This window comes from Ascidiella aspersa, chromosome 3 (assembly GCF_963924565.1).
Source record: "Ascidiella aspersa chromosome 3, kaAscAspe10.2, whole genome shotgun sequence".
NCBI lineage: Eukaryota > Metazoa > Chordata > Ascidiacea > Phlebobranchia > Ascidiidae > Ascidiella > Ascidiella aspersa.
This window is the reverse complement of record NC_139449.1, coordinates 34,548,701-34,570,929: the sequence shown is the minus strand read 5'-3', so window position 1 is coordinate 34,570,929 and position 22,229 is coordinate 34,548,701. Positions and strand designations below refer to the sequence as shown.

Sequence of the window (22,229 nt, the reverse complement as noted above, 5' to 3'; positions counted from 1 at the left end):
TCGAAAACTTAGCTCTGCAACAAACTATAGCATGAAACGAAATCCCGGTCACCACAATGACCACTAAGTACTTGTCATGTCACTCAACACGCACTTTAGAAATTAATATAGATTACGCTTCGAGTCGTATCCCTATAATTTGTTACGTATATGGGTGTCCTGCTATATATAGCATTATTATTTTTTTTTATTACACCTGTTCACGTAACTAAAAGAGGATCAATTATGGATATACCGCAAATTTTACGGGGGTGTTATGTAACTCATCTAATAATGTTATTCCTATACCTTTGCTGTCACCCCCAATATTTACAGTGTCTGTACATTATCGATTTCTTTATTCTACTGCGCACGTCGGACTCGGCATTCGAGTAGTAGTGTTATTCGAGTTCCGAACTCCAGCCAAATAAACTCACTCCGCTGCTCTGCAATCCACTTTAAATTACTCATTTGTTACTATATAAATCGTGCGGTGTTAAACGATGTTGCGCTGAATGTGTGGTTTATTATTATGTATAATCACCTCGACCCTTGCAAAGCAAATGTCAACCTCAGACCCCTGGTAGGCAACAACAGAGTGGTTTACCAATCCTAGTTTTAAGGTCAGATACTTAACAAAGATGTTAAAATATATATGTATATACATTTCAACAGGTAATTTGTATTAAGATATACATATCCAAACAGAACCACAAAGCTTATAATAAAGATCTAAACCAACTGTACTAAAAAAGAGCAAACTGTAATATAAACAGACGTCGCCTTTGTCGGCGAAATATATATATACATAATTTTATATACATTTTTTATCTGACCTCAAAGCTAGCATTTCTAGATTATTTTGCTGTAAATGTTAAACAAGTTATCTATTTTTTTGCTCCCAAATAATTGTATGGGCCTTTGCAAGCATTCGAGTCTCAGTTCATCTCGAATTGTTACGACGGTTTACGTTTATTTACGATAGGAACTTGTAACACGTGATAAAAACACAAAAATCGATGAAGAACTTTTGGTGATAATAATTGGGCGCCACACTGACACAATTGATAGGTACACAAGCCACTTAATTTGAGTTTAGAACAGGCCCTACAAAGCACGTGTTTAACAAATAGCTATCAACAAGCGTTGTGTACGGTTAAAAGCATTGTAACACGCTAAAGTTTTCCAAAACTGAAATACACCTCAATAAAAAAATTGCTACGAAACATTTTTGTCGATACGAAACTGAAGTGAAAGTAAATGATTGACAGCATGCTTTTTAAAGACTTTTTTTCTACCAGCCGTTGTTACACCTTAATCAGCATCCCAAAAAAGTACCATTTCTACACCAATGCTTGAGTACGGCGGTTCTCCAACAACTATAAGATGTATTGTAAAGCGCACGTAAGGAACTTAAACGCAAAAAGAAAGGAAAATAAAAGCGTAGATAATAACAAGAGCCGTATTTCTAGTTTCAAGTACAAAGTGTTAAGGTGGAATTAACAGTCCGTTTGAGAGTGGAAATGAAATGTATGATTGGTCGGGCCAATAATAAAACATTCACTTACCAGAAGTGCATTGACGTCATTGGCCAGAATTAAATCACATATTGACGTCATGCTAGACAAACGGTTCCTTAATTATCGACTTTCGAAGCGGTGGCGGTACTAGGCAATAGTTTAAAATAAATCGAACGCTTAGTATTTTGCTAAAGACGGTTGAACTTTAAATCTTGGCGGCTGAACGATAAACCAAGTGTCCGAAATAATGTTTTTGATTTGACGCTAGACGTCGCTGTTCGACAAGAATAGATTTAAAAAAATGCAAATGTGAGTCAAAAATGTTCTTTCCAGGACCGTTATGGAAAATTCGTGGCCCAAATTAATAGCGTAGTACGACAAACATTGAACCAGGCCGTAAATCAATTAAAAAATAATGAATTTTGCGGGAAGTGAGCACAAATGCAGTTTACCACTTGAAAAATTCAAAATTCGTCCATTTTTAGCGTATTAAAATAAGACAGAAGCCCTACGTGAAACTCCTTTTACGAAGGTTTATGCTTAAAAGAATAGTCAAGAGATTCTTACAAATATGTAGAAATTTTAACAAATCCTTCCCACGTACAGTAAAAGCAACGCCCTTGGCGCACTATATAAAAAAAAACTGCCACGCAAAAAGCATTATATGAACTTGTACTATCGAAATTCGCTTAGCGTTTCACACTTTCGTAGAAAGGCAGATTTGCGCTTACGAGCTCCTCAAGCGGCGTATATACATTGTCAAGCGGCTGTGCGAGGTGGCGCTAGAGGGGCCCGGTGGCGATTCCGTTGTCGTGCGGGCATCCACTCATAAGGGTGGCGTCGCTGCGGTCTTCACGACTTTGCTTTCCAGACGTATAGTTGCCCTTCTTGTCGGCCGATTTCGAAAATACCCTGATAAAAAGACCTTTTGTAAAATGACTGTAAAATAATATTTGCTGTATGTCAGGGGCCATTAAACTACGACCGCAGTGTTAATTCTACTGGTCTGCGCCCAAGTGTACAGTTAAAGTGTTGTCGAATGCAATCTTAAACTAAATTTCGATGAAATTTTAAACTGAACGACGCTATATTAAGGTTTACTACAGTTGTGCTGCATAGTTAAATAATATTTCTTTCGTTTAACGAAAATCAAGGTGATAAATTTCGATACAAAACGTTATATCCGGCCTTCTTGTCGACCGATTTCGTAAAAACCCTAAGTCATCGCCCTTTTGTAAAATGGCTGTAAAATAATACTTGCTGTAGGGCAGATGTTAATGGTATTAATTCCACCGGCCCTTCGCATATTTCCATAATAAAGAATGATGAAGTATATTGGTGCAATGCTGTCAGGTGCAATTTAAAAATAAATTTTAATGAAAATTTCAACTGAACTACAATTGATTAGGACGAAAAAAACTGAAAAGAAGATCTTAACGGTAAAACAACTGAAAAATAATCGTAGCTGCATGACAGGAGTCACCAAACTATGGTGTTGATTTTTCCGGCCCTCGGCTTATTTTCTTAATAAGGATTAAGAATATGCTGTTGAAATGTGGTCGTTTTTTCAAGACTAAATTTTGTTAAAATTTTAAAACTGTATGACAATTTATTAAGGTTCATTACAGTTTTTGCTAGATAGTTAGTTATATTACTTTCCTTCAACGTTATCGTGATAAATTTTGACACTATAAGCGTAATATCCGCCCGCTATCGTAAAGTTCTTATCCAGCCCTTTATAAACAAAATTTGTTGAACCCTGCTAAAGGACATCAAATGAAACATTTTGCTGCCGTTGTTCGACAAGTAAAATATAAAAAAGTTAGGGTCGGTTTATTTTTCCTTCAATCTACTTGCTTTTCCCTTTTTTCAAAACGAATAAGTGGCTCGGCATTAGAAAACCAGAGAAAACTTAGGGCTAAAATGTAGTGTATTTAATAACAAACTTGTGGTCGTTTATAAAAAACCTGTTTAACATTTTTTAAATAATCTGAAAGCAGTGCAATTTGGTGCTGGATGAAAATTTAACTCTAATTTTATAATTTCTGGGGTAAATTTATTCACTTAAAACCAGGTCCTTACTCTACTTTAAATATAATATTGCGATTATTTTTTTTATCATTAAATGTAGAAAGGAAAAAAACAAAGGCAGTTAAACCCGGCAAGTAAACGCCTTTTGTTTCTGCTACATTTTTGTCGCCATTAAACTTTAATGCGGTGTCGACTTTCGCGCGATAACACGAAGCTATAATGTTCCGGGCGCGACATTTCGCCTTTTCAACTCGCTCGGCGCGAATCTCGAGTGACAAAGCGCTGTATTGTGACGTGTAAAACGACGCGCGCGCGCGCATTTCGGTGGGAAAACGACTCGGGACGCTTTTAGCTTTTTCGAGTACGCGACGCGACCATTTAATCCGCACATTTCACGAGGACATGTGTTTAAATGACCACAATAGCAACCCAACCCCGTTTCAAACCCTACCCTGGGAGTATTTCACACCGCTCAAAGGCCCGGCATTGTTGACATTTAAACCTGGGCGAAAACAATCGCGATTGTGACGCGACAATGGCGCGTATATGTCGGCCCACGCCGAGGTTTCAGATTCGCAGTAAATATCGTTTCGCGCTTTGTAGCCTGGGCTTGAGGTGCTGTGGGAAAAAGTGGAAATGCTATTTGGAAGGTGTAGCGAGACGCTGCGTCTACCGATCTGTGTTTTCGCCTGAGAACAATGACTGTTATTGTGAAATTCACGCGATACAATTTGGCCACGTGGTGTCGCTAGTTGGTTAATGGCGGTTCAGCATTTTTTTCGATCAAACACGCGCCGGACCTTAAGTTGGGGGGTGCACGTCTGCCATGGGAAAGCGTCTATCGTAACCTGTCCAATTCAATAATCGAAAACAAGCTAAGAAGCTTCCAGATTAACTTTCCCTTGGGCGCAATTGTAACAAACGATTCCCTTTATTAGTTTCGTAAAATAAAATCGAACCAATGTACTTTCTACAAAAAGGCTACGGAAACCCTGTACCACTTGTTTTATTTGTGTCCTGTGACGTGTTTATACTTGGACAACGTGAGCGCGTGGTGAGATATGAAACTACGAATATCGTGTAATTTTTCCCTGAGCAACTACTCATTGGAGTGCACAAAAATGAACCGTGCAAAACATTTGTGAATTGTGTCCTTTTATGTCAGTGGTTCTCAACCCTTTTTCTTTCGTGGCCCATTTACGTTGCAAAAAATTTCTGTGGCCCAATAGAATTTTTATGAAAGAAAAAGCTTTAAAATAGGTTTAGAACAAAACACAGCAGAACATATTTCAAAAAAGATTATTTATTCAACCGTGCATTAGTGAGATACTTGTGGCTGAACAATAAATTTACATTCCTTTTTAATTCCCCCCAAGCCATTATTCCGGTAAAATTAAATATAATGACACAACTGAAACTAAATCTAGCTTTTTAAATTGGTCTGTGGCCCACCTCAAATGTTCTTATGGCCCACCAGTGAGCTATGGCACCAGGGAGCTATGGCCCACTGGTTGAGAACCGCTGTTCTATATGCAAGGTATGTGATTTATCAATGTAAATATGCCGAAAGTGCCCCGACTATGTTACGATTTTTATCGATGTTATATTCTGTGCGGACTTCCGAGCCATATTCGGCTTTAAAAGGAGGAAGTGTGGCCATACACAAAAGTAAATGGTCGTTAGCTGCATGAGAGCTTTCCTAATAATATTTGTTTTCTTGTGCTTTTATTGCCATTTTATTTTTTTTTAATCGGTAACTTTGAAGCGTATCAGGCCTATTTATAGAGTGTTAGCAATACGCTGAGACCAATTAGGTCTCTTGCGGATCGTTCGGTTGTAATAATTCTTTGTATTTGAGTTGTAATAATTCTTTGTACTTTTGTTATAGTATGATTGTTCAGATATGTGTTAGAATACTCGGAAAATCAATTTTTAGGATTCTCTCGAAAGACAAAATTAAACCTTTATATAGCTGTTTTTATTTTAAATTACAATTGTTTGCTATTTAAAACAGAATATTCTTGCACTTATACTCGGTAATATTATCGATAGTTGGCTTCCTGGCCATAAAACTAAAAAATTGTAAAACTTTTCTTGTGTTTAAAAAAAAAGAAAACTATATAGAGTTTAATACAATAATACTTATTGTATACTATCGAGAATGAATATGTTAAAAATGTTCCTATCTATACTCACAGTGTGAAACTCACTCATTATTTTACGTTTGTGCACTTACCTTCTGCGCAAGACAATCACCCCGATCAGAAGCATTATAATCACCAAGACACCGACCACGATGCAGACGATTTCTAGAAAAAAAAGGAATTCAAATGTAATCATTTTCAACACAAAATAATTACAAAGCACCATAGAATTAAATGACTTCAACCAAAAATAACAATTGATTTGTGACAAAATAGTTGAAATAAGATTAAATTAGTTTTAAAAAACAAATAAAATTAAGTTGTTTTTTTAGGAATAGTAAAAATCGATTTCTGACAACAAAACAACAACAATATTGAACTAATGCTGATTTTTTGGCGCCACGTAATTTTTATGTTTCGCGATTTTAAAACACAGCAAATGACAATGTATTCAATCGTCAATATGCCACACAGTTCGAGTGCAATTATGAGGTTAGACGACATGAGCTTAAATTAGAATTAAGGAACCACGGGGGCTCTTTAAACTTGAAAGCTATTTTTTTAGTTTTAAAAATAGCAATTTAGATGTATAATTTATGTCAAAGTGACTCCATATCAGATCCCAAGTCAAGATAGGCATTTCTCTTGAGAGCTGTAATGGAAGGCTTTATTGATAACATCCGATTTTTTTCAAAATAAGTGTGCACAACGTCAAATGTATAATTCATAAAGGTGGAGTTTTTTATTGCTATCCAAAGCACATGCATGGCAGCACAGCCAAAATGGCCAGAGCTTCTCAATCAAGGGGCCGCGAGCCAAAATTTGGTGGCGGTATGATTTATTAGGGTCGCTGACTGATAGTTTAAAACGGTTAGGTTTATTGAGTTTAATTCTGAGTAATATTTATTTAATACTTAAGAAAATTTCGAAGGGAATACGAAGAAATGGCTCATAAATTCAAACTTAGTACGCTACTGTGTTATGTTTTAAAAGTTTACAAAAAGTGAAAGATAATTGGTTCGCCAAAGCTTCTCTGTTATATACCTAAGCTTTGTACTTGGGTCGCCGCCAAAAACAATGAGAAACACTGCACTATGCTCAAGAATTATTAAAAACACTGGATATTAGTCAAAATCCAAAGCAACTTACGTAGCGTCATGCTTGATCGCGGTCGGTAAGCGTTCTGCTCCGTTGCGTTTTGCGTCGGCCACGTCACGACGTCATTTGTTGTGAAAATACCTGTAAACGTAGAAAAGGAGCATGTAACTTAAACTTGTAAAATGGCAGTTTTTGATGGAGGTAAACCTAGCTTGTTGAAGCCTTTGAGAACTTTTTATTTGGTGCCAGGTCGTTAAACACCAAACAAAAGTGGAGTATAGCCTTTGCAACAGTTTAAATAGTAAATAACAGCAGTTTAGAATCGCTATAGACCCTGTGATAGTACAGTTAAACAAATACTGACCAAGTTGTAGTTGTCTTGTACTACGTAACATGTGCGTTAATCCAAAGTAGGAACTAGACTTGCTAAAAGTAAGTTACTATTTAAACTGTTGCAAAAGGTTGCACTTATCACAATGTGAGTTACTAAGTAAATTGTGTAAATTTACTGGAAATAATTCCGTGTTGTTACTCAATTCGAAACTGGGTAAATCGCGTCGGGCAAAATGTAGTTTTAACTACTTTGAAAAACATTCTAGAACTTTGTAAAATAATAGAATTGATGTAATAAATAAACCTTTAATTCATTAACACGGTCACGAAAATACGAACCGAGGTTGGATGTGGCCTTCGGGGATAAATTATCCGGCAGCGGCATACTGCCGTATGGAAGCTAAAATGTATTTTCCTATGTTTTCTTAGTTTTGCAAACGACTCAACTTAGACTTATGTTATGTTTAAATTGTTTATTTAAAACACTGTCTAATGAGGATTGTCATCAAAATTCGACACAAAATTTTATATCTGCCCTTGATCGTCAGTCGTTACAGTTATACGGGCCCATATGAAAGCAGTTTGGTAACCCCTGATCCAGTTCAGCCTCCACCCACCACCAGTATGATAAAATTGAATAAAAACATATACCTTAAATATTTAACTCTTACCCAACAGCAATAAACCTCCTTAAGCGGTCAATTTCCAACAACCAATCAAACGTAACTCACCAAAACTCGCGGCTGTGGTTACAGGATCAGGTTCAACACGTGGTCTCTGCCGCAACCTTGTCTGACCTTGACGCCTCCTGCTCTTGCCCTCCCTCCGCTGGTCAAAAGCGAACGACTTGTCGAAGTTTAAAAGTTCCTCCTCGGTCGGTTGCTTAGCAACGGTCGCTTCCGCCATCCGACCGCTGTCGGCGCCCTCCCCACTCGAAGTGACGTCACGTATCGGCGTCGCTGTGTGTGACGTCATAGAGGAGTGGTTAGCGACGGTTGTGCGCCATGTTAGCAAGTTTTGCTTTAAAAGTTGCAACTATTTTTTCGGGTGAGTTTAGCAAAAAGTTTCGAAGTAATAAAGATTTGCTAAGAATAGCAAAGCCCATGCAGAAGTAGGTAGCATTTTGAACGATTTGAATAACTCTTTATTTAAAAGAAACGTCTAACTCAAACATTTAACCATTATGCTCCATAATAAGGATTTAAAAAACAACTTTACCTTTTGGAACGTTTTTAAATCAAGATTTGTTTTTCAAATTTAAGTTAAACAGATGCAAGATCAGTCACGTTAATACGACAGAAATACTTCAAGCTGCGATTCATTAAAAAAGGTTTTACTTTATGCACAAACATGCAACAAATGTACTCATGCTAGAAACACAGGGAAAGTCCATAATTACATCAATAACACAAAACATGTTAAACGTGGTTGTAAAACTTAGGCCAATAAAAAAACAAGGTTAGCACCCGGCACCGAAGTTGACAGAAAACGCAAATTGTGCGAGAAATGGAAATATTGCCCCTTAGTATTATTAGCTAACGCAGGAACGATAGGATTTAACTTCTGATCATGGCACGTAAGAATGTGATTTTTTGTCAGCAGATTTTAACCAAATAGCTTAACTTGTCCTAAACCTCTTCGAAAATTAATTTAGCTGTAGTTTTAAAACTTACCGTTTGTACGGGTGACTGAGACAACATCTCATTCATATTATGGGTTGTAACAGCTTAGATAAATTTGTTAATAGTGCTTTGTCATTGAGTTTTAACATATTGGTAGTTTAAAATTTAAGATGAAAGCCGTAGGGTTAGTTATTTTTTTATGATTTCTGGTGAAATTTAAATCGGATATTCTAAATCTAAAGAGTTCCATTAAATAATGGCTTACAGTATTATAATAGAAAAGCGTTATTTTCTGGAAAAGCATACAGTTATGTCGTTCTATTGCAGAGTTTGTCGTGTATATGGGAATGATCTGGTTGTTATTTTAAAAATGGTTATTTAAAAAAAAAACTTGACCAAAGTTTGAGAGGTACTCGTTAAGGTAATATCACCATTTCGCAACACTTGCGTTTTATGCAACTTCGCACACAGCAAACGGTTTACGTGAAAAACGGTAGGGCTTGGTTGTTCGATGCTTGCTGGTGAATGGAAATATCCCGTGCACGCGCAGGTAATTAATGGACCCTGCGTTGTAAAACGGGAAATGATAATTTGCTGCTCAGGGCTGCGGAGTCGGATAAAAATAACCCATAAATAAGTCCTTTGGCCAAAAGAATTAACCTGGGTCAGACTGGAGTCCCGAGTTCGACTCCGCCAAATTTGCAATTTCGTCGAGTCCCGAGTTAGGCTCGGATTCTACAGCCTGCATTTCACCAATTTACGTAACTAAATAAGGTGGATATTCAGCAATACACTTAAAGGGTTTCGAATAACTCATCAACGTACATGTTGGGAATATTTTTCACAATATTGTATTCCACCTTTACACTATATTTTGTGGCCTTATCACTTTCGAAACTTTTGGACTGGGATTCGGGTAATGTTACTCGAGTCCCGGGTCCGACCAACTCCGCAGCCCTGGTGGTGCTACTGGTAAAACCTGATGTGCGTCAAACAATAGATTCACCAAGGGTCACGCGAAAAAAATGCGGTCTCCTGCAGTCCTGCTAACTCTAAGCAGCTGCTAGGAAATGTAAGGATGCCAGAAATTGGTTTCAAAATGGTTAAAAGTATAAACCAGCTCCTGTAGGACTAGATTAAGGAAGTGCGGAGTTGGCTGCCGCAAGGACTTGAAAATTCGGAGCGAGGTGTTTTTATTTAGACAAAAAAGAGACCAACAACACTACCTTGGTAATAAATGAGATTTTCGGTCCTTCAAAATAATTTTTCGTCAGTTGCAGCGTTTAACTCGTGGAAAAATACCGACCAGTATTTTGTTACCTCAAAGTTTAATCGGCTTTTCAGTAGATCCAAAATTTTAACAGTTATATACATTATTTGGGTTAGGGTGCAAGTTTGGGTTTAGGTGAGTCAAGTAATATTATTATATTAATTACCCATACAATCATACATCTACACTTTTTACAACTCGTTTTGTTACTTTAAAAAAAAGTGTAGGATTCTATACCAGCGCTATTGTTTTAAGTAAGATGTTTTATATTGTCATTAAATTTATTTTTATTTGTTTTAGTTTTGTTAACTTAGAAACCGTGCTCCTACAGCATAAAGATGGTGATTTTTCTGTAACGTGTTTCACTTTGTCCGTTACGTTTGGTCGTATTCCTCCACTATCGCATACGTGCGTATGCGCGCGTATAACATTCGTTAGGGTTTCCTCTGGAACAACATAGTGTACGACTTGATTCCACGACGTGCGTATACGCTCGTTTAACATGCAAGCATTCAGCCGCTATTGCGTACGATACCGGTTGCGTGCGAGAATGTACGTTGGCATGCGTTGGCGTGTGCACATTTACGACCAGATTCAGCAAAGTGCGTATTCGTGCATTGACATGCGCTACTTTACGTACGTCTCAGTTAAGCGACGTGCGTTTGCATGCGTTTGCATGCGTTTGCGTACGCGCTGCACCAACCTGTCGTCGACTCGCTTGCAACGAACACAGTAGTGCTGTATTGTGAGGTTGTAGTTGTAGTTGTTTGCGTATTCCCATCCACGCCAACTGATGCGCTCATTTCTGTTCAATTATCGCATTTAACACCAATTCTACATTTGGGTTGCTTTAAGCTGGGTTAAAACATCTCTATTTCGGTCTTCAAGTCGAAAGCCAATCTTATCGTCTGCGTTCAACGCCCCGTTCACTATGTTTCTTTTTTTTCTTAAAGATTATTTGGTAACGCAGTGGTAAACTTATGTTTAAATCCTACTACTTTTTCCCTTATAGTGTGAATTTGACCTTGAAATGGGCTATAGTTAAGTTGTAATGCGGTGTCTTGCAAAACATGAATGTAACTTGATTGGAAAATATCATTCATTCAAGCTGATGGTCTCAAAAAACATTGTTAAATAAATTCCGCGCATATTAAAGGCCAGCTATATTCCCACCAACAGATACAGTTGTTAAACGTTCTCATTGCTCTTACACATACATCAAATAAAATGAACACAACAACCCACCGTAGCACGGATTGGAGTAGATGCGGTTCCGAGCATTGCTGCATTTTATGCTTTTCTAAACAAAATAAGAAAAATTGGGAACATTATTTATGTTGCACTCGGTTGCCTCTTTTTAATGGCCATAAATCTTTCAGATATACTTATTAAAAGTAAGCGTCTTTTAAATGTAAAAAGCATAAATAAAGAGGGGTCGTCATATTAATAAAAGTCAATAAGTTTCTTCATGGCCGGTACAATAACAAGTGAATTCTTTCCACTGACCGCAAACTTAACCATTATGACGTCAATAGTTTGCATTGTTTTACTGGAACACTCACACAATGACACCGACTTTTATACTGACTTCGAAGAATTTGTTCACCATAGGTTTCCAATTTTTTTGTTTTTTTCGGAGAGGCCTTTAACTTATTTGAAATAATCGATTACAATATGAATTATTAAGACGAGAAAAATGAAAAACAATCCGGTGCCACAAGATGCCTTCGGAGGGGCTTTCTGAAATCAGTCAGTCTTCAAGAAACAAAGGCAACATAGTTCGGTAAGCCTTTTTTAAGGTATCTTGTGCACTATATAGTGTGTGTCGTTGCCGGTATAACTCCAGAAGGGCTTGATCACCGAATACATATTATGTGTACAAAAATAGTTTATTATTATTTTACCATTAAAAACACAAGCACAAGGAATAACATGATGAAATGTGCTATGGTTAATATTTATCGATAAATTTAAACGTGTGATATGTTCCCACGAAATTCAACATAAATAATGACCTTGAAAACACCACACAGTTCGTTTAATTTGCTAAAGTTTAAAGTTGCAGAGGTGTTGCATTCAAAGCAAAATCTACATTAGAAAGCTAAAAAAACGCCTGTATATCCTTTATGTTGCCAAAACTTAAATTTTCGCGGGCGCGATGAGACGCAGGACGCCTTTGTGTTAAAAGCATTTTACAAAATTTTACGCAAAAAATCCAGTTTGGGGGGCAATGCCACTTGCAACCCCTAGATCTGCCACTGTACATGAGTATACCTTGAGTGATAGATCAGGCGAGCATCCACACTTCACCGAAGTCCAGAAGCGATCTGACCTCAGCAAATCGATGTTTTCCACACAGCTCTTGATGTCGCCCGGTTCAGCGACGCATCGCGCGTTCTTTGTCTGCGTCACAACAAGCAAATAAAGTAAACCGTTTCATAATTGACAAATCGCCCCTAACCACCCTGATTTTGTAAGTTTACCCTTTTAAACATTGACTTCTTTTTTGTAAATTTATTTTAAGATGGATTATGGTCTAAATTTGTTTATGCTTTACTGCGTGTTGGACTGCGTGAAAGTACCCGCCATAGCAACGAGCTACACTTGAAACGATTCCGACGTAACGCCTTAGATTGGGAAAGGGGGTAGGAGGGTTAAGATTGAAATGTCTAAGATTTGGGGGAAGGGGAGAGTATAGGATAGGGGACTAGTGAGTAAAACGAGCCCCTGTTTTAAGCAATATTTTGTCACTGCTTTACAATACGTTGTTTATATTCGGAGCTGTGATCGAAGAAACTTTTTTGGTAAAAAATTTTTGCTCATAAACCGTTGGTGTCTTTTTTAACCGGGCAGATGCTGGCAACATTGTTTTGCAAGTATTTGCAGATAAAAGTTACTAGACAAAAGTTTGTATTTTGTCAATTTTTGTGCCTAAAAATCGTTAAAGTTTTAGTGTAATCTGCGGGACTGGATTTCAATTTATCGTAATGGGTGTCAAGAGAAAGCTCCGCGATCTCACAAACCCTAAGGTTCGATCCAACGAATTTCTAGAGCTTGGATCGAGCTCGTGAACCTTATAGTCATCATTAAACGCACGAAGCCCAGGCGCTGTTGGGCCTAAGTAGGTTACAGGTTCTAAACAGTTTACGAACGATCAATAGAACTCATCTCCCATAGGACTCGTCTACCCTTCTAACATCCGCTGTCAAATCGAATTAAAATGCTGAGCCAGCCAACTCGGCCTTGTTTGTTCCTGTTTGTTTGGGAGCGTCGCGATGGCCTTTATTGCGTCACAGAGCTTCCTAAAGTGAGTGTCGCAATCCCATTGGGGTTACTTTTTATGCCAATACAGGAAAAGCATGTTTGTCGCATCGTGTGTGTCATTTTACCTGTCTTTGGGTTTTTGGAGTCGCTACTATAGGGATGTACGGTACTTTGTGCTTTATCACGATACCCAAAAGTTAGGACAAGACCGATCAAATGACATTTCTACTATAATGTATTTTTGAACCGTGCAAACGTAATGTTGTTTCGTCTATAGTTGTATTCGTCACTCAAATATTCCATTAATAACGATACAAGCATTTGGCGTCGGGTGTCGTCTCTGATCATATATTTATCGGATATTCGTCACTATATGAAATATCCTACTGTCTTTTTTGTATAGATTCTGGTGTATGTTTCTAACAATCCTTTTTAGAACCAAATTTAAGCAGTTCAACATTTCACTAGTCCTTGATTTTCGTGTGCGTTTTGCAGTCTGGGTCATTGTGTGTCAAAAAGCCTCCTAAAGTGGTGCCACGATCTCTTAGGAATAATAACTTACTCCTTGGCATAAGCCTTACATCATTGTGTTTTCAAACTTCGGGGCTCTAATAAGGCAAATCGGTACAGGCGATGGCTGGAATAATTTATGGTAATTTCGGAACAAAAACACATGTCGCGTTAGGTTAGTAATACCACGTTTGGTGAATGTCGTTTTTGAGTATTTCTAATACTGATGTGTCATTTTTTTAGACAAAAAAAAGGTTAGCAGAGAAAAAAAGTAAAACCAAACGTTCAGAAAGATAAAAAACGCTTCTGGTGTAAACGAAGTTACATAACGGAAGAACGAGTTTCTTCTATTGGTATGTTGTCTTGTGGAGCTAATTCTATTTTTAAACCTTTAGAACAGTGGTTCTTAACCAGGGTTCGGCGCAGCTGTTTCAAGGTTTCGGCGAAAACGTTCTCTGAAACATAAATGCTGTTATTTCAAGCTAAATTCGAATCTCTTTTATGTGCCAAGGTGTCACGTAACGTTACAAGTTGAAAGTTTGGCCAATTTAACCTACATAAATGCAAGTTTATAATTGAATATGCCCAGTTTCAGCTGCTAGAAGAAAGAAACTAATACTGAGCGAAAATTTGGGGTTCGACGAACGCTTACAGAATAACGTAGGGGTTCGACAGGCTACCAAAGGTTAAGAACCACTGCTTTAGAAGAAATCGACTTGCCAGCCATTTAAGTTAAAAACTCAGTTTAGATAAAATTGCAAAAATGCCTAGTTACCTTGCACTTGTTTTTCACGGCCGTGTAAGCATTCCAGCAAGTCGAGTTCTTCCTCTTGCACTTCTGCCGCCTCTCGAGACACGGAGCCGGAACAATGGCAGGAGGAGCGCTCTCCCTCTTTACTCTCACTCCTCCTCTCAGGAGCGAGTCCAGGAGGATGTTTCCTCCTCTTACAAAATCCTCCCGGAGTAAGGCTATACCTCTGAGAACTGTCTCTACTTCTTCTTGATTGCCTTGAGCCCCAAGAAAGAGTTTTGATCTTTGATTAATCGCTTTACGGTTTTCTTGGAAGAAAGCTTCTGCGTTTGCTGCGATTGCAACAAGGTATAAAACTGAAATCGCTATTCCTCGCGAATCTTTTCTCCACGAGATTAACGTGCCCCTGCAGCGGCGCATGGTACCTACGATTTCTGAAAAAAGGGACAAAATAGCGTTAAAATGCCTTGCAACTTTGCTGGGTTTAAAATCCTGTTCTAAAATTTTAAAAGAAAGCCAAATTGAAGGGGGGGGGGGGGGTGAAAGTTTGCGTACAGCTGAAAAAATTATAAGCCATATATTTTTAAAACAAAAAAATAAATCCTGTAACAGAAATATCAAAGCCTACAAACGTCTATCTATATGGGCTTTGATATTCGTACGACGTCCAACTGAAAATTCCAACCATTATCTTAAAAATGTAATCTATACTTACTATAAGTCTAACAAAACCTCCAATCGTTGTGCTTCAAATACCTACGATTTCTGAAAAATTTGACAAAATCGCGTTAAACTGCCTTGCAAGTTGCAACTGCTGGGTTTAAAATTCTGTCCTAAAATTTGAAAAGAAAGCCAAATTGCGTTAATTCTGCAAGGCCATCAATGTCGTACAGCTAAACAAAGCACAAGTTGTACAACAAAAAAAAATTCTGCAACAGAAATTTTAAAGCCCATTTAGAAGTATAGGTAACGTTAGTCCATTGATATTCCTACTACGTCTAACTGCAACCTTCAACCATTCTGCTTCACAATCCTGTAAAGATAAACTAATATCCTTCATTGGTGAACATAGTTGCGTGTAATTCTCGTTGAACAATCTAAATCGCCTACTCATCTAACAGTACAAACAAAATTCCATGTAATTATGAAACAAAACTTAATGTAGATATTAAACGGCAAACAAAGTTTCTTTTCCGAAAGAACGATTAATTTATTTTAATGTTAAATATGCAAAGGTATATGCGTTCTGAAAACAAATTTATCTTAATGGCTTACAAATTCCACAGAGCAAACCGAACTGCATATAATTCACAACTTAAAAATGCGCCATCAGTGGAAATATTCATTGCTGAAAATATAGATAAAACTCAAAACTATAAATGTAGTTTATACGTGTTACTAATGATTACTGGTATATTTTACGCGTCAAAATATTGATATCCCCAACCAAGAATGCCATACCCGCTGCTGCGAAGCCCAGCATAAGGCCGGAAATACTTGCAAAAAATATGGTTAAAACTTGTACTTCTTACTATTTTGAAACTAAGTTTTATTTGGCATTTCACAGTTATTAAATTAATTATCACAAATTTCTCAAAACCAGGGCAATTATAGCAGAACAAGACTTCTTTAACTATTTGTCTTGCCGAACTATTACATCATTTAACTTATAAACAAAAAATATAACTATTGGCCTATACAACGGCTAAAAGGCTGCCAATAACAGAAAAAGAATTTAAGGCAAAAAAAAATTTTGCTATAAGTCTAGCTTATTTCATGAAAAAACTGACCATTTGCTATAAAATTTAGTCAAATATGCCGGGCCTGGTCTAAACCAGCCGTTAATAAACCAAGCCGGTATCTCCGGCGTCCGTACTTAATCAACGATCTCCGTTCAGCACAAAAGACTCGGCCAAGATTGCGATCGCGTTCAGTTTTCGTTCGATAACAACAACATAAACAAAATCGCGATGTGAATTATGACGTGTTTTGTCTGACGGGTTTGGGGGGTACGGGGCAGCTTGCAAACCGACAAAAAATTACAAAAATCGATAAACGAATATCGACGTATTCGGGCTGACGCGTGTACTTTGTTTCGACGCGGAAAATAAAACCCGACGCCCGTCAGCGGTCTCCGGTTTTTCCTCTTAAAACGACAACGGGGCCGTTAATTGCGGCTTCACTTTAGGTCACTTTGAGATGGGAACAAAAAAAACAATTTTTCTCGAAAAACATGTTTACTTGCAACGCAAATTTACATGCTTGTTTTGCTTTGTTTAAATTGACCTCACCTCTCACTTTATTCGTTTATGAAAGATGCACCTACTCAATTAAAAGGCGCTCTACGGTACCTCATTCAGTCAATAAAAGATACATACACATACGTGTTTAACAACTATTTGATCTCGCCCATTGGTTTTCAATCGGGGTGCCGCGGCACTCTAGGGTGCCATTTTTAACGCTCAAGGGTGCCGAGAGATATTTCAAACTCTTCAGATTCCAATTTTTGCTCGATTGGTGAGCTTCTTGATACAATTTTTTGTGTGCAAAGTGCAAAAAGTTTTTCCTCACCTTTTTGCACAGCTAATGTGTTGTTCAATCTCGTTTATTGTAACGTTACAGTTAACCACTCAGAAAAATACGAGCAAAGGTGCCGCGAACAATTTATAATTTTTGTAGGGTGCCGCAAGCCAGAAAAGGTTTGGAACCACTGATCTAGCTCTTCTGAAGTATCTTTTTAACCAACGATAACGGTTTACGTATCATAGTACACTGAACGTTATCGACGACTAACCGAATCTGTCAAAAACATTCTCTCTTTTCGGTAAGCCATATTTGAAGAGACTAGCGTTTATCGATAAAAATCGCATCAAGCCTCTTGTCTGTAAACGTCCTTGACTTTGACTGATTGCTGACAATTCAATTTCGTCCACTCGTTTAAAAAAAACCTTTCAAAACAAACGACAAATACACGTCGGCTAAAACCGCCCAAGTAAAGCTTAAAGAAAAAATGAATAAATTTTCCAATAGCGTCCAATTTTACTTGTAAATATGAATTGGCCGCAAAACGCGAAGGTAATCGTTTCGGAAAACCACGCGGATCCGAATAACACGAAGTTCGTCGTTAAAATTGCTTTGTAATGCGCCTTTCTCCTTTGTAATGTCCCAATCTTGAACATCAATGCTTTTATTGCGATCGAATGGAATAAACGATGTCTCATGCTTATGGCAAATGTCGGTTGTTATATAAGTTTTCCAACATTGACTTGAGGAACTTGTTTACAATCTTTATTCAAATCTTTCTTCCAAAGTTGACTTAGAGTTGTTTTTTTTACTGCAATACTGCCAAGCAAGTAATTATAAATCCGGTAACTGTTTCCACTCTTTTTAAACCTAAATCTAGCTGAAATTAGCTGTAAGCCTTTGTTTTAACTGCGCTGTTTAGATTAAGCGAATTGTCAGGTGCCCTAAAGGTCCAAAACGCCTTTTTTTAATTTAAACTCCAAGGTATTCTATTACAGCTGCATTCTTCAGCATTAGATTCGCAGTTTCTATACTTATATATATTCATTTTTAAATTTCTAAACAGTAGCTTTAGCCAAACCTGATGTTAAACACATTGATGTTGATATAGGAAATAAAATGTGGAATCGCCATTTATTCGGCAAGATCTCATGTAGCCTTTTCAAAACCATTAGGCATTTTAATGGCCTCTCGCAAAATAGCCAGCAGCCCGTACCCTGACATTTTTGCAAGACGCTAACATGCGTAACTACATAAGTTAGATGGTAAAAGTCACCGTGACCCTCGTAAGCCTAAAGTCGCCCCTTAATCCACCAAATTACATCCAGAGCGATTGAAACTCGTGCGTCAATCAACTTTATATAGCCTCTTACTAGAGACGGGGTTGCGAACATTTTTTGCACATTTTGAACTGACTTCAAAATTGTGCGCACTTTTTTTAACAATGTGCGCACATTTTTAAGTTTGAGTTATAGTTAGAGTTTAGGGTTAAAGTTTAGAGTTAGGGTTATAATTGAGTTAGAGTTTAGAGAGTTAGAGTTAGAGTTTGGGTTTAGATTTAAGTTCACAACTCTATCTCAAAATGTGTGCACATTCTGAAAAACTCTAATTCTAACTCTAACTCTAAACTCTAAGTCTAGCTTTAACTCTAAATCTAACTTAAAATGTCCACTTTTTGAAGGCAGTTTAAAACGTGCGCACATTTTTTTGCACATTTTGGCGTACACATTGTGCAAAATAACGCCACGTCCCCTGTTGTCTTACTAGGGCTTCCTTCTAGGCCTTCCATGGAATCGTATCAAAACCTTTTTGCGTAAATTGCAACCTGAAACCAATCCCAGAAAATCCAGGATGACAGGAAAACTATCTACATAGCTAAAGCTTCCCTTTTAAGCGCGTATCCACAACGTACACTGTCATTATCTGGAAACAACCGTAAAAAATCCAATATGACAGACAAAATATATATACAGATAAAGTTTCGCTTTTTAAGCTTATTCCACTGTCATTATCTGGTACTATAGTCGTGCCTTACTTTTTTGTCTTGTTTTAAAATCGTGCATGAATAATAATATTTAAGAACAGTTTCATTGCCACTTCAAAGCTAGGCATTTTTTAAGACAATCAAATGTACCTTTTAGCCACTCCTTGCACTGTGGACATTCACACTTCAAAATTAATGAGCTTTCCTTTTCACTCTGTTTCCGAGGCGAGTTTTACTTCAAAAAACAGTAATTTAATTCAAACCAAGTTTAGGAATTCCAGGCTAAAAGTAAATTTTAGAGTTCTATGTATTAGAACTTGATCTGATTGTAACTACCATAAAGATGTGCTTAAATTATTTTCTCTCAAAATAACATACCGCCCAACAAAAAAAACGATTTGAGAAGAAAACGGGTTCTAAAAGCCCACCGCCCTTAAACTATCCAAGTATAGGTTCGCTGTCGAAAATTGCGGTTTGTCGGATCACGAGGGTTTGTTTGGTTCTGCCTTGCAAATGGCGTTTTGCAATTTTCGGCTTAGTTTTAAGTCGCCGTTACATAGGCCAGTGACAAAAAATAAACAGCAGCGAAAAGGCAGGAGGTATGTCAATGAACAACAGGCATAATTCCACACCGAAAAAGCCACTTCCTTTGACGATATTTGCGGTATGCTGGAGAGCAATTACAATGGAAAATTTATTTATAGAAAACATAGACGTTGTTAAAAGGTTTGCTCTCTGGACCCTAAAATGCAAATGTGGCAAAGCTTGCTTTTCTCTTTAGTTAAATGTTTTGAATGAATAATAATGTTTAGTTCTTGCCGCAAAGAAACTTGGCTGTCATAATTTGAAAGCTTTTTCCAAACAAACTAATAGTCATTTTTTTTAGTTTAGTCCTTAACTGTTTGCTTTTTAGTCCTTAACTGTTTGCTTTTATGTTCGCGTTACTGTTGAATAAGACCGGGTAAAAGCATACCTGCATTTTTTGCGCCAATTAAAGCGTAAAGTTAACCAACCTTATAGACTGCAGTAACTATTGCTACCCTAAACGTCTCACCTGGAGCTTTTTTGTCAACATCCGATGACTTGTTTTGTTTCAAACCCGGCCGCATGGTGACGAAACAAGCGCAAGTTTGTTACGTCACAGTAAGCGAGAGTCACAACAAGCAGAAACCTGATAGAAGGCGAACCTAGATTAGTTAATGGGACGGATCAAACTAACTTTAGTTGTAAGAGTCTCTTTTTTCAGTTAAGTTAAATTGGAAGAACGTGCCTTTTGTATGAAAGTCTCGTGTCGGCAATTAAGGTTTAATTACAGAGTCTTAGCAGTCTGCTCACACCAAAAGTGGCCTTACAAAAACAGCCGCTCGCTAATAGCTTTTGATAAGATCAAATAACCAGTAGTTGTCCCTGTACAGGTAAAGTAAGCTGTTCTAACAGTCTGGGTTAGAACTCGCATGTACCATTGTGCGCGGATTGCTTTTTACACGACTTTTCCATGCAGAAAAAGGGGCCGAATGTAATGATGCTATGCATTTTTGGTGCAAAATAAATTGAAACCAAGAGCACGCCCATTATTCGCCTGGTTCGTTAAAAATATATCTCTTTAATCCAATAAATCAAATTTCATTTGTCTGTAAGAAAAATAAACAATATCGTTTTTTTACAATACAATAATGAAAAGCAAAGACGCCGATAAAAGTCGGAACATCAAAAATAATCTATCAGTAAAACAGGAGAAAATCTAACAAACACGAATTATCTTCAAAATCAATTCATATACAGTATCATTAAAACACAGAAGCCTATATTATATTCCTGTTCCTCTATTTTATTTTATTCACAAGCTATATAGTCGAATAATTAGGACCGCTTATACGAAGTTTAAAACAGGTTTTTCTATCTGACCAACGCGAAAGTAGTCTTGAGCATTACGATTAAAAGACACTTTCTCTCATGGTTTGAATTAAAGTCTCATACTTCTGGCAAAAATATCATACAAATCTACCCTTTAAAAAAAGCGATGATGCTTACGCTGCACACGCAACCTCACATTCTAAACCTACTTTTTCACTATCCAAAACATAAGTTTATGGGGGGAATTTAGTTTTAAATACCACTTAAGGGGGAGGCAAGAAAAAGGTTAAGAACCACTGATCTACAGGAAACAGTGTACCTTTGGAAAGCGCAAGCAAAAGTAACTTCCTACAGCAACGCGGCACACATTAACAATAGCCCTTGAAAGGTGTTTGGTGTTTGCACATGAGATTAACTTCATATTGAGCGGGATCTTGAAACATTCAATCTTATTGTTAACGGCGACAAACCCTTGAATAACTGATTCAGGTTAGCAATATGGTAAACAGGTGACACTATAAAGACAAATTGTATTGAATTCTCGACAAGCTTTTGCACAACCGTGCTTCATCAGGTCAAAGTAGAAAGATTTTACTTTGACGAGATTTGAGAAAAAAGAAAGCATACCATGTTGCTATTCGTTAAGTTGTTGTTTTTGCCGTTTTATAATAATATACGCGGTCTTATATACGTGTTACGTTTCAACTGCTATTTTGGGCATTTTATACATGTTCGTTTTTTGTACAGAAACTGGTGATGCCTATTTGACAATGTCTATATAAAATATATATTCCTGTAAAATTTAAGAAATGATTTTATGTTTTAGACCTGATTTCATAAGCATTCTTAACATAAATCCGCTAAGGGTTATAAAAAGGCAGAAGCAAGCTAAATATAAACGGCTTAAGACAGTTGGTTCCCAACCTGGGGGTTGCTACCCCCAAGAGGGCCGCACGGGGTTGTCTGAGGAGGGGTGGCTTTGTAGTATTTGGTAAAAACACGAACAAAAGCAACCGTCAGTTTAACATTTATGTTTATGTGGCTTTTGTTGTGCACCGTGAACCAGTCGTGATTATGACGTCACGATTATAGACTTTTCAATTAATGAGTCAAGCGAAAAAGGACGTTCAAACCGAACCTTTAGTTTGTTGTACATTAAATCCGGACATAATTTTGATACAATCCGTTTAGATTTTTCCAGATTTGATTTTTTTCCATTTCGAAATGAGTTTTTGAATGACATTGATTTATGTACCATAAACACTATACTTTTGGGGCAAGTTATCGATAACCTAAATGGCGTCGCGAAAACAAAAAGGTTGGCACCACTGGCTTATGAGCTCCTG

The 22,229-nt window shown here is 37.4% G+C and overlaps 1 protein-coding gene across 1 annotated transcript; it reads right to left on the bottom strand.

Annotated features, from left to right (window-relative positions):
* Nucleotides 1-927: 927 nt before the first annotated feature.
* Nucleotides 928-19,281, bottom strand: LOC146162662 (uncharacterized). Its single transcript, XM_083384213.1, has 9 exons — nt 19,180-19,281; nt 14,547-14,956; nt 12,272-12,400; nt 11,243-11,297; nt 10,701-10,802; nt 7,837-8,064; nt 6,824-6,913; nt 5,767-5,839; nt 928-2,411 (listed from the first exon to the last, which is right to left on the bottom strand). The coding sequence occupies exons 2-9, from the start codon at nt 14,940-14,942 to the stop codon at nt 2,282-2,284; spliced, it is 1,203 nt and encodes a 400-aa protein (XP_083240339.1). The 5' UTR covers nt 14,943-14,956; nt 19,180-19,281; the 3' UTR covers nt 928-2,281.
* Between the last annotated feature and the right edge of the window lie 2,948 nt (nt 19,282-22,229).